General features: G+C 27.9%; 2 protein-coding genes across 9 annotated transcripts; both read left to right on the top strand.

The window, feature by feature from the left end:
• The first annotated feature begins 124 nt into the window (after positions 1-124).
• On the top strand, positions 125-7,954 carry LOC124499778 (uncharacterized). Of its 7 annotated transcripts, none has more exons than XM_075731113.1 (7): positions 125-632; positions 1,807-2,373; positions 4,425-4,525; positions 4,598-5,010; positions 5,064-5,123; positions 5,240-6,943; positions 7,152-7,954. In XM_075731113.1, the coding sequence occupies exons 6-7, from the start codon at positions 5,279-5,281 to the stop codon at positions 7,299-7,301; spliced, it is 1,815 nt and encodes a 604-aa protein (XP_075587228.1). In that variant the 5' UTR covers positions 125-632; positions 1,807-2,373; positions 4,425-4,525; positions 4,598-5,010; positions 5,064-5,123; positions 5,240-5,278; the 3' UTR covers positions 7,302-7,954. The 7 variants fall into 7 exon arrangements, with proteins under 7 accessions (XP_075587228.1, XP_075587224.1, XP_075587230.1 ...); XM_075731109.1 differs by having other exon boundaries at positions 5,064-5,162; XM_075731110.1 differs by lacking the exon at positions 5,064-5,123 and adding an exon at positions 791-959 and having other exon boundaries at positions 126-632.
• Positions 7,955-9,729: 1,775 nt separating this feature from the next.
• LOC124499682 (uncharacterized) lies at positions 9,730-13,595 on the top strand. 2 transcript variants are annotated; one of them, XM_075730986.1, is made up of 3 exons: positions 9,730-10,292; positions 12,224-12,642; positions 12,895-13,595. In XM_075730986.1, exons 2-3 carry the CDS (start codon positions 12,404-12,406, stop codon positions 13,454-13,456), a joined length of 801 nt encoding a protein of 266 aa, XP_075587101.1. In that variant the 5' UTR covers positions 9,730-10,292; positions 12,224-12,403; the 3' UTR covers positions 13,457-13,595. The 2 variants fall into 2 exon arrangements, with proteins under 2 accessions (XP_075587101.1, XP_046919585.2); XM_047063629.2 differs by lacking the exon at positions 9,730-10,292 and adding an exon at positions 11,013-11,923.

Raw genomic sequence — 13,595 nt, 5'->3', positions numbered from 1 at the left:
AAAAATAAATGCTTGGATATTGATGCCAGTAGCCGGAGTAGAAGCACAAACAAAAACTAATAACTACCACCACCACTACCACCAACCGACCAACAACAAACAACAAACGCAGCATGAACAACAATGGACCAACAACAAACCGAAAATGGAATGAAAACAAGATGAAAAAAAAATGAAGAAGAAAAAACTTGAACAACAACAACAACAACAACAACCATCAAATAACAGAAAAGAAAGAATGAACATAAAAAACAACATAGAGTGAAAGAGAAAGAGAGAGAAAAAAAAGGCGATCCATGAATTGAATATATTATATGTACAAAATGAATATTGTAAGGTTATTTTTGATTTGAAGAAGAACTCTTGACGAAGAAGAAGAAGAAGAAGAGAAAAAAAAACGTCGCCATCATCAACACATACCCACACATACATACATACATACCAAACATACCATATCTCGATACCTAATAAATATATATATCCAATCCAATGTTGATGATGATGAATGGTTAATGTGTGAAATGACATTTTTTTTCATCTCTCTCTCTCTCTCTCTCCCACGAGGATGAAAATTTCATCAACAATAATCATAACAACAACAACAACAACATCAAAATCGACAAAAACTCAAGGTAAATATCTGTTTTGAATGGGGCATAAAAAAAGTAACCAAAAAAAAAACAAAAAATTATTATCGGATCTTTTGAAGATTGAACGTTTCTAATTATTGTTTGAATGATTATCATGATTAAATGGTTTATTTTCTCTTTTCTTTTTTTTTTTTTTTTAGTTTGCTGAATTCGTTGCTTTTCAGTTCTTCTTTCGATCTAGTTCCAGTTCTAGTTTTTTTTTGCTTGTTAAAGTGTTTTGTTTTCCTTTTCTCTCTTATTGCTCACTTGTTCATTTTTCTTAAGAATTCGGGTAGTGTCTCTACCCGAATCAAATATCCGATATTTTCCGTATGTGGTTTTTTTTAATTGTATTCTTCATATGTGTGTGTGTGTGTCTGTGTTTACCATTCTAAATGATTTTCAGATTCAAAGTTTCAATTTTTTTTCTGGTTTTGTTGTTAGAGAAAAAAAAATTTAATTTATTAATATCCTCATATTATCAAGCATTGAGTGGGGAACAAAAAAAATCCAAAGACCTAGATCACCAAAGAAATTTTTAAAAAAAAACATCTTAATGAGTCTTGTTTATCGTGAAAAAAATCATCATCAAAAAAAGATTTTGATCTAGATATGACAAACAGTATTTGGTATCTACAATATTTTTTTTTTTGTAATAATCTGTTTATATGTGTTTTCAGGATATTTTTGTCATCATCATAATCATCATCAAATCAGATTAATCAGATGAACTCATTCTAACCATCAACATACACGCAGACAATAAGCCATCGTCATCATCATCTTAATGATACCATTTTCAAATTTTGTTGTAGATTCAAGTGATGAATGAAAATTTTTTTTTTTTCAAAAAAAACTGACCATTTCATTTCATTTCATTGATAGTTGAGTGTTTTTATATATTTATTTCAATTATTATTGCTGTAACAAGCAAAAATAAACAAACAAAAATGATACAGATTTTTCAATTTTATTATTATTATTATTATTTGATCACAAACAGGATTTGAAAAGAAATCCGGTTAACAATCAATCAATCAATCACTCATATGGTTATTGCATTGGACATAATTTTGTGTCTATTTGTCTATCTGTGTGTGTGTGTTTGTATCGTATATTCAAAACTTTTTTTTTATCAAACGGATTTTTGATTTTCTTTTCTTTCTTTAAATATCAGGTATCATCAACTTATCATTTATTTTTTCAACAACAAAACAACAACAACAACAACAACGACGAAAAAAAAACAAAAGAAAAGAATAAACCAATGATCACTCTGTGATCAATCAAAATCAATATTATCATCGATGATGATTGTTTTATACTTATCCACCTTATCATTATCATATTGAAAATCTTTTTTTTTTTTGTTATTGTCATCATCATCATCATCATCATTAATTTGTGTGATTTTTTTTTTGGATATACGTAGTTTGTGATATTATTATTATTCTTCTCTTTTCATCATCATCATCATCATCATCTTTATTTTATCATTTTTGAAGAGGAAAATAGAACAAAAAAAAAGAAAAAAATCTGCCCCCACTCATCATCAACGATTTTCTTTTTGGAAGTTCAAATTCAAATCTTCATTCCATCTTTTGTTCATTTCATTCATTACTGTGTATTCTTAAATTTTTATATATTTGCCCTCATAAAAATGTGGTATTTTTTTTGCTTGATAAAATTCAATACAATCAATTGATCATCATCATCATCATCATTCCTCCATTTTTTTCTTTGGGTAAGTTTAAATTTAATTATTTTGCTTGTTTGTTTTCAAATAAAAATTCAATTTTTTTTTCTTTTATTATTACATGACCAAACAAAAACCGTTTGTTTGTTTTTGCCATATAAAAGGAAACAATAATTACATACATACACAACCACTCACTCATTGCCAAAAAAAAAAATGCAGGATGTAAATATCTTTTTTTTTTAATATTCCATCCATTCGACCAACCAACCAACCAACCAACCATCCATACAATCAAGTGTTGTTTCGTTTATTTCGTTTAGTCATCATGTGTAATCAATTCGAAATGATGATTATGGTTATTATATAATCGAATCGAATGAATTTTTTTTCGTTTTTCATTTGCCCATTTTGTTTTGATACGTTTTTTAGCATGTGTGTGTGTGTGTGTGTATGTATGTTTCGGTGTATAGAGGAAATATTGAATAATAATATCCCGGTTTTTTCTGGTTTTTTTCTTGCTTGCTTGCTTGCCTTTTTTTCCATTTGTTTCTAAAGTTTTTTGAAATTATTACGGCATGCACTTACACACACACAGACACAAACAATATGTCATTCATCCATATATAACAAACACACACACACACACACACACAAGTACAATATGGATAATGTCAAATAACTCTAACCAACAACAACCAGTTCAACCAACCGAAACGAAACTGTAACGAATAATAATAATGGAAAATGAAAAGAATCAATTTCCATTCGGGTGCGCAACCCGAAACAGCCCCCCAAAAAAAATAGATTTACAGTGAAAAAAAAGACGAAACAAAAACAAATCATTTTTTTTACGCACAACACACACACACAAATGAATTTTTTGATTCTTTTTTTTTTCTTCTGTCAATGAACAATTGAACAGAAAAAAAAGCATTGACCCACCCACATACATCAAACAATTGAGCATTAATAAATACCCAACCAAGAAGCTAAAAAAAACAAGACAAAACGGACGTAGAAAACAATCACTATGATGATGATGATGATGATATTGTATAACTACAACAACCATCATCATGCACAACAACAACAACAACAACAATAATTGACACGTACCATTTTTATTTTAAAAAAATTGTGCACGCGTGTATGAATGGTTTTTACCATGTAATTGACGCCCAGTTTCTATTATTATATATGATATAAAAGAAAAATTCTGGAAATTTTTTTTTCTGGTTTCGGTTTGTTTGGTTTTATTTTTTTCAAGTTATTATTCAATCATTCTGAATGTATGTATTGTGGTGTACCCAAATATCATAAACCACACTATTAGAGCATATATCATTCGATGAGCAATGACCATCGTCATTGCTCATCGATCACGGATATGCACACACACAAGCTAATCAAATCAGATTATTATTATTACACAAATTGATTCTATTTTATTCCGATTTTCATTCCAAAATTAATTGTATACAAATCAAATTTATTATTTTCCATGGTTGTATATGTTATTATTCCTAATGAGAATTACAGATGTCAGCTCATGGCGTATCTATCTATTCGATATGTTTGTTGAGTTTTTTTTTGTTGTTGTTGTTACTGTGTCTATCTGTGTGTGTGTGTGTGTATTTATATATATGCTACGTGTATGATATGTCTGATGATGAATGGTATCCAAAAAGAGAAACCTTTTAAAAAAATATATTGCAATCCATTTGGTTGTTTTTTTGTGTGTGTGTGTGTGTATATATGTGTCTTGTTTGATTATATAAATCTATTATTGCTCATCTTCTCAATATACAATTTTTACAAGTTGTTTCATTATTCGCACCATTATTTTGACAGTCTGTTTTTTTTCCTGTCAAGAAAATTTTCTTTTAATTACTTGATGTCATCATATGTGTTGATTCTCTAATATATTTTTGTTTGCTTGTGTGTGTGTGTGTGTGTGTTTGTAAACATTGAGACACCTGTCATACCATTCTTTTCTTTACAAAAAATTTTCCGGTTGTTGTTGGGCGTCATATTTGCAAATATTATTATTTTATTTCAATAAAAAAAATTGATAAATTTTTTTATTTCAATTTCAGATTCATGATTCTTAACATTTTTATTCCTGCAATCAAATCCGTCATTATACTCTGATCATCATTGGTGCCTTGAATAAATTGTGCAAACCGAAATCATAAAGGTTTGATTCTGTTTTTTTTTTTTTTTTTTTTTGATCAATCAATTAATCTTTCTTTTTTTCCCACCATTATAGTTCAAATTAAAAAATCAATATGATAATGAATAATGATGACATTCCATTGATTTGAAAATTCCATCCACATCATCAGTATTTTCTTTCTCATTCCGTTTTCATTTACAAGTGCCTTTTTTCCATTTATATATATATATAAATTGTCAATCACAATCTGATAAATTTTAATCCTAAATAACAATTGATTTCTACTACATTTAAACAACAAAATAGTTGATAATAAAAGTCAATTAGTGGAATATAAAAATATTTCGAGCTAGTGATAATCGCTGGAACAACCTTATCGACAATATCAATTATCATCATCATCATATTTTACGACTATTTGACCTTGATCTGTTTTTATTTTCAAGATTTCTTCTTTTTTTTCCACCCATTTGGCTGTCTCGATATATATAAGATTTAAATAACAAGTATTCCATTCTTTAATATTATTGTCATGTTAATTTTGTTGCTGTTATTTCAGAAACTTTGCCAGAATGTTTTCAATCATTTTTGATGGAGTTTTTTTTTGTTAATTTCTAAAGTAACAGCATTCATATTGACAAATCTCAACTATTGAATCGTAAATCTTATTTTGAATCTGTTGTTTCTAATCATTTATTTTTGTTTTTTTTTCATTCAATCAAATAACACAAACAGATTTGTTGTGAGAACATAAATCATCCATATTGAATTGCAATGATGGCACCAAAATTACCGCCAAAACCACAACGTGAACAGGCAAAAGTATTGTTCCGTTATGATGCACAAAATGATGATGAGCTTACTATAAAAGAAGGTGATATTATTACAATCATTTCTAAAGAGAATGAAGATGCTGGCTGGTGGAAAGGTGAATTAAATGGACGTATAGCATTATTTCCGGATAATTTTGTTGAAATTATTAAACCACCACCGCAACCAATAAATGTTGAAGAATCAACAACAACAACAACAACATCATCATCATCATTATCGAAATTTTCATTGAATCGAGTCAAAAAACCTGATCGCAATCATCATACACCGATTAATAATAATAATAATAAAGATAAAGATTCAACAATAGATAATAAAGATTCATCAGCAAACGTCATTATAGCTAATAATAAAAATAATATAAAAACAAAAATGTTTCAACAACAATCTTCATCATCAGCAAATAATATATCATCGAATATGGATGATGATATTGTGGATAATAATAATGAAAATGGTATCGATTCGAATAATAATAATAATAATAATAATAATGCATCGAAATTATTCCATCCAACAAAACAAAGGCCAAAAATACCATCAAATTCTCGACGGCCACCTTCACTTTATTTTGGTAAAGATTTCGATCCAAATATGATTGATGAAGAAAATACTGGTGCTCATTCATCATCATCATCATCAATGACAAATGATACGCAACCACAATCGCCTTCAATCGCAGCAGCAGCAGCTGCAAACGTTTCCTCTACAGAATCCTCATTAAATGGTGATATCGATATTCGACAACCAATATCACCATCGGAAGGTGGCAGTACTGGCGCTAGCAATAGAGAAATCGGTGGCGGATCTTCATCACAAAAATTATTACCATGGATGTTAGAATTACGTGAAGCACAAGAAGCTAAACGTCAACGTAATATAAATAAATTCGATAATACAGATTCATCATCTTCAACAACAGCAACAATAACAACAACAACAACAACAACAACAACAGCAACAACGTCGACAGTAGCATCATCAGCCACCCCCATTTCCAATACAACCATGACAAACAATAGTCCATTGCAAAATTTATTAAATAAAACGGCCTTATCTTCATCATCATGTACATCTACTCCATCATTATCATCATCATCTATAAATACGACGGCATCAACGTCTACACCGACAACAATAACAACAACAAAACCATTTGTATCGAAACAAAATAAACCAAGTTTATTGAATCCTACTAATACAAATCTTAATGATTCCACAACAACAAATACAACTACGACCACACCTACAACATCATCATTATTATTTCCATCATTACGTTCATCGGCTAATAATATTAAAAATAACTTGAACAATTCAATTATAACATCAACAACAACAACAACGTCTACGGCAACAACAACAACAACAACAACAAATGATCATCAAAAGCTATCTAATGGTACAGCTTCAAGTCCAAATTCAATCATATCAACAACGATTATTAACAATGGATCATCATTTTCATTAAAAAATGAACAACAACAACAACAACAAAATGAACAATTGCGACAAGAAATACAAGAGCTTCGTACAAAAATATCTGCAATGGATGGTCGTATCGATTCATTTATAAAACAACAACAACAATCAATGGATAAAATGGTAATATTTATAATTTGAAATTATTCATTTCTTGTCATCATGAATCGTGATTATAATTATTTTTCTCGATATATATCAATGGAGCAATGAATAATGACAATAGAATTTCATTTTCTAATTTCACATTTACTTAATCGGTTTTTTTTTCTTTTTATCTTTCTCTCTTTTGTTTTATATGATGGTTAATCATATAAATATAAATATATAGCAAACAACTATCAAAGATTTAATGGAAAGTGAACGGAAATCGAAAACAGTCATGAAAGATTTGATTAACGATTGGGCCGAACAGAAGAAAAATATTACAATCATCATGATTGAATTAGAACGATTGAAAAAATTGAATACAACTGTATAAGACAAAATCAACAAATAACTTATCCACAATTGGTATGGTCAATGCAAAATGGAAAATTGATTGAGAGGACTAGCGATTATTGATGAAGATCAAAAGCAAAAAAAAAAAATGTATTGACCTGAATATATCATTTTGTTTTTCTTACAATATTCCATCATATGAAAATATATAATCAATTTCGAGAAACAATTCAATTACAAACATCGTATTCAGATCATCACTGGTCACACTGGACAAGTCGCATTCCAATTTTTCTTATTGGCGCTTTTATTTTATTTTTTAAATACATATATTTTTTTTCCCTCAAGAATTTATTATCATCATTGTCATGCCTTTCAAACATGGATTTATTATATATTTTATTGTTGTTTCATGGAAAAAAAACACCTACACCATATATATATACACACACACCCCTCCCCCAGACACACACACACACACACACATTGACATTATTTTATTAACATTTGCAGAAAAAAAAATTCCTTTCTGATTTTCACTGAAATTTTTTTTTGTGTAAAACAACCGATTCTCTACCCCGCCATCCTATACCATCCGAACAAATGACGATTATCCTGCCGTTTGATTTTATTTTATTTTATTTTTTGTCTTGATTTCATCGATCATTTAATAAATTATTATTATTATTATTACTATTTCAATTTGATAAATGAGAAAATCAACAACAACAACAACAAATAGCATAGCATTACTATATATTTATTTCAATTCATGGATCGATCTATGAAACACGGAACAACAACAACAACAACAACAACAAAAAATAATTTGATCTGATCATTGATCAATTTTATTTTATTTATTTTTTTTTTCATTCCAAATCTTCCAGTAGTAGAATAAGAATAATGGTTGAAATAATAAATCGACTACCACTACTTGCAATTTAAACACCATTCGCTTTTGAATTTAATATATTCTAGCCATCTCCACTAAACACGCACACACACACAAACAACGATCCATGGAATCAATTATTCTATGAAACAGAAACTTGAAAATGATTCATAATAAAAATTGGAAAATTGACAAACAATAATGGCATCATCATCATCATCATTATCATTATTATTTTCTACTAGCTCATAATGATCATTTTAAACTTTTTTTTGTGTCAGAGTAAACTACGAAGAACTTTAAATCCAAACAAAATATGATGCTTGTGTTTATGTGTTTTGTGTGGAACATAAAATTTTCACTATGGTTACGTGGACACACAGAATAAGATTGAGTTTTTAACACACACATACACACACACACACAATGTTTGACCAATCGACACAACCCGATGAACACGGGAAAAAAACCGGATTTATTTTGACCAGAAGAAAAATGACAAAGTTTCAGGAATAATAATAAAAAGGATTATTATTATATCAAGTAAAAAAAACAAACAAACATTTTCTTTTGGGTGTATTTTTTTATATTTATATGTTGTTAAACACCTGCTTTTTTTATATGGATATTTTTTTCCGTTCTATATAAATGTGAAAATATACAATCACTGTGAATGGATACATTGTATCCAGTTTGTGACTCATAAACAATAAATAATCATGATGATGATGATGATGAGGATTGATCATCGACCAAACCTACACACACACACACACACACATTCTGTATCGACATATAAACAGACACATACACACACACACACACATGCACACATTAACTAAAATTCATTCGGATCACCCTATGTAACTGGACATTGATTGAACTGGTCCTTGTTTTTATTTTATTTTTCATTCATTCATCTCTCTCTCTATGTGTGCGATATGTATAAATCTGATAGATTTTAATACATCCTTTAAACTATCAAAAACATTCAGTTCATTTATTCATAAAGTATCATCAGTAGCAAATTTAAAAAGAAAAAACGAACATAAAAAAAACCAGAAAAAGAAACGACAACGACTACATCGAAGAAGAAGAAGAAGAACAAGAATAAGAAGTAAGAAAAGACCAGTTATATCATACGCAAACAAACAAAAAAAAATGAAAAAATAAATGGCCAGGTAAGATCGATTTCCATTATCCACATCATTATCAACATCATCATCATCATTAACATATAGCAGGTCTTGTTCATCATACTTATACAGAGTTTTTTTCTTGTGTAAGAGTAAAAAAAAGAGAAAAATAAAGTCTAAAAATCCAGTCATCATCATCATCATCATCAATGAACAGAAACTACAACAATAACAACAACAACAATATTGATGTGAAACGAAAAGGTGAATTTTCTTCTTGGTTGGTTGGATGGTTGATTTGTGGTGAGCCTGGTAGTATCATTTTTATTTTATTTTTTTTTTTTTTGTTTATTATTGTCTGAGTGCATGTTTGTGTGTTTGCCATTTAGTTTAATTTTTTTTTTTTGGTTAACTAGAAATTTTTTTTTCTCTCTCTTTAGCTCTTTTTTTCGCTGTTGTTGAATTTATATTATGTGTTGCATGTGTTGTTTTGATTTGATCATTTTACATTTTTATAAATATAAATATATAAATGAAAAATGAAGAAAATTCTGTGAATGAAATTTGATATTTGTATTTTTGTTCTTATGTTTTTTTTGCTGTATTTCACCGTTATTCCATTGAATAAATGGCACAATATATAATGATGATTGAAGATTGAACACTCATGTGTATTTGTAAATCATTTTCAATGATGTTAATGTTATTGTTTGATCAATCAATCAATACATCAATTTATTTATAATTTTTTTTTATAACTAAAAAAAATTGTCATTGGTAACACTATCAACCATCTCCATCAATATCGTCATCATCATCATCATCATCATAAACAACAGCCAAATAACATCATCAATTATTGCAATCATCATATTATTACCATTGTTGTCCTCGTTGTTGTTGTTGTTGTTGTAGTTAATGCAGTTAAACTTGTATTTCATCAAATTTGGAATCCAATATTTTTATCATCATCATCATCGACATTGTTAATACATAAATGGTAAATTAAATTAATCTATAGATTTCTCTCTCTCTATATATATCTATGACTATATTTAGTAATAATGGTGACGATGATGATGATATATATATATATATTAAAACCATAATTAAAAACATCATCATCATCATTCATTCATTTATTGATTGATGATTCAATTTGAATTTTGTTGTTTGACAGAGAAAACAAGAATGAATCACACACACACATATACTGTGTAATGTGTAATGATGAACTCAATCAATATTTGAGTAGTGATTGATTGATAATCGAACGAAAAAAAAAAATTTTTTTTTGTCAGTTTGAAAATCGAGACAAAAAAATTTTTCTATTTTTTCTTTTCTCATTTTCTTTCCCATTCATTCATTCATTCATTCATAATTGCATCACATGACATCATTACCTAAAACCATATTTTATCTCAAGATGAATTAATAGACCTCTATTTGTGTGTGTATGTGTGTTGAGTATTGTAATTTTTTTTTCTTTCTTATCAATATTGTCACCAACATAACCACCCATAGATCAATTGTGTGTGTGTTAGACAGATCATCAGTAAAAAAAAAAAAAAGAAAAATCAACCAAACATTGATCAAAAAAAAAAAAAAAACAGTAAGGCAGTTATTTCTCATTTCTCTCTTTTTTTCGGAAAATTTTTTCTTTCTCTCTCTCTCTCTCTTTCTTTCAACGTTTTTTTTTCTTTTTTTTTTGCTTCATTGTTATTCTTCATTTTTTCTGCTGCTGTTGTTGTTGTCGATGTCATGTTTGGTTCTTTTTTATACTCAATTTTGGATCATCAAATGATCGATATCATCATTGTCATATGACAATGGCATCTTTGAATATGGCGATCTTTTTTTGATTATGATCATTATTAGTGTTTTTTTTATGCCTTTCATTTTTTTTGCTGCTGTTGTTGTTGTTGTTTGACATCCATATATAGATTTATTTGAAAGAGAAAAAATTCCATCATCATCGAATTTCATACATCTCGCCGACAAATAAAGCTATTTCATTCATTCATTCATTCAATCTATCCATTCACATTCATCATGATCATTATTTTCTACAAATTGTTCATTTGAAATTTGAATTTAAATTTAAATTTAAATTTTCTTTCTTCTTCAAACTACTACTGTTTGATGCTACTGATTTTTTATTTCTACATATATAAACCGGCTCGATTCGATTTGTCAAATTCAAAAAAAAAAAAAAACAATAATAACAACAACGACGAAAAATAAAAAAAAAATTTTCTTCTTTTTTTTCATCAGAATCTTCATAAACACCATTTGGATTTAGTGTCTCACAATCATTGGCAAGAATGAAACGAAAAAAAAACCTTCCATTCACCGGTTTTTCCAATAAATTTCCATAGAAATTTATTTTTTTTTTTTGCGTTTGAATGATTTTTTTTTCTTCACTTTTGTTTTTGTGTTCATTTAATTTTTATTTTTTCGTAATTATTCCTGAAATTTTTTTTTTTTGGCCATCAATATTTTGTGCGTGCTTATTTCTCATTTTCAACTTTTTTGTTTTTAATTGTTTTTTTTACAACCACAAAAAAAATTGATTCAATTTCAAAGAGACTCATCATCCACATGTGTAGTATATCTACTAGTTTTGTTTAAGTATGTCATTGTAAATGAATGAACTTTCTTCTGATTATCATTATCATTTTGTTGTTTATTGGTGATTTTCTTAATTTCCTTGAATAATGTCTCCAGTGGACCATTGAATGAACCAAAACTGACCACATAACATTTATATGTGTGATATATAATAAGGAAAAAATAATTTCATTGAAATTGAACGAAATTTTTTTTTTTTTTTTTGTAAAAAAAACTACATTATTTACCCGTTATAATCGATGGTTTTATTTTCTTTTCCTTTTTTTCTCTCTCTCTCTCTCTCTTTCTCTCAATATCTAGCTCATTCATATCGTTTCGTTTCGTTTCGGTTTTTTTTTTGATTGTCAAATTTGTGGAGTAAACAAAAAGAAAAAAGAGTTGTAAAAAGGTTTTCTGACCTCAAAAATTAAACAACTATATAATAAAATTCGAAATTAAAATTGGGTTGTATCAAGAAAAGAAAAAACATTCATCAAAAAAATGTCATCATTACCACGAACAAATCTATTCCATGATGTTGGTAATAATAATGATAGTGATGGAAATCATCATCATCATCATCATCAATATTCAGTGGATAACCGATCATCAACATCAAATTCAACTAATAATCGTTTTGATCAGGATGGCCTTATATTACCGAAAAAACTTTCCAATCCATCATTGGAATCAAGAGAGAAAAAAGAGATGCATCGTGAAATGTTATGGAAAATGAAACAGTAAGTTCAGATCCATTAATAATCAAAAAAAAAAAAAAAAAAAATGTAATGAAAAGTTGAATGAACAGAAGATCCAATCTATCTATTCTATATGAAAAAAAAATTGATCTTAACCTCAATGATTGTGACTCAATCGTTTATTTTGTTTGTCATTTATTTATTGACATATTTTTTTCGAACAAATAATGTTCTTGCTTTCTTTTATTTTTTTTTCTTTTCTCATTTCTATATAAAATAAAAATCATACACCAGTGGTCAAACAAATGATCCACGACGAGAGAATGAATATCGTCGTGCATTTCAACAATATCAACAACGGCAACGAAATAAAGAAAAAGAAATCGAATCAACATCATATGAAAAAATGTTGGAAACACAAAAACAACGTCTAAATTCGGTTACTATATCCGATTTGATTGAAACAAATATTGACAATAATTCATCATCATCATCGTCATCATCATTGTCAATGGATAATCATTTCCATCATACACAAATTAGCCATAGATCATCATTGCCAAATAATAATGATAATAAAGAATTTCATCGAATTCTAACAAAATTACGATCAACATCATCCAACAATAATGTTAATATCAATAATAATAATAATTGTAATAATAATAATGATATTTCAAATCCAAATAATTTGTATTTCACTAATGATAAAAACAATAATAATCAAAATGATAAAAATCGTAACAAAATAACCAAATCAATATCGAATACATTGACCAACAACAACAACAATAATGATAACAGTCCGATTAAATCGATTGGAAATACAACAAAACAAACAAATTCATTTGTTTAGGATAAAAAAATTTATACATTTTGAAATGACATCAACATGACATGAAAATTTTGCAATATTTTCTTGATTAACAAATACCACAAACACACACACACCAAATAAAAATAAAAATTTTCCATGTGTATGATTTAAAATTCAA

This window comes from Dermatophagoides farinae, chromosome 5 (assembly GCF_024713945.1).
Source record: "Dermatophagoides farinae isolate YC_2012a chromosome 5, ASM2471394v1, whole genome shotgun sequence".
Classification (NCBI taxonomy): domain Eukaryota; kingdom Metazoa; phylum Arthropoda; class Arachnida; order Sarcoptiformes; family Pyroglyphidae; genus Dermatophagoides; species Dermatophagoides farinae.
This window is presented reverse-complemented; position numbering and strand designations above follow the sequence as displayed.

What these genes read in the sequence shown, in the direction of transcription:
- LOC124499778 (XM_075731115.1), top strand. Translation starts at nt 5,279, where the DNA reads ATGATGGCACCAAAATTACCGCCAAAACCACAACGTGAACAGGCAAAA. An exon ending in AACAATCAATGGATAAAATG is followed by an intron (nt 6,944 to 7,151) that starts GTAATATTTATA and finishes ATAAATATATAG; the next exon opens with CAAACAACTATCAAAGATTT.
- LOC124499682 (XM_075730986.1), top strand. Translation starts at nt 12,404, where the DNA reads ATGTCATCATTACCACGAACAAATCTATTCCATGATGTTGGTAATAAT. An exon ending in ATGTTATGGAAAATGAAACA is followed by an intron (nt 12,643 to 12,894) that starts GTAAGTTCAGAT and finishes ATCATACACCAG; the next exon opens with TGGTCAAACAAATGATCCAC.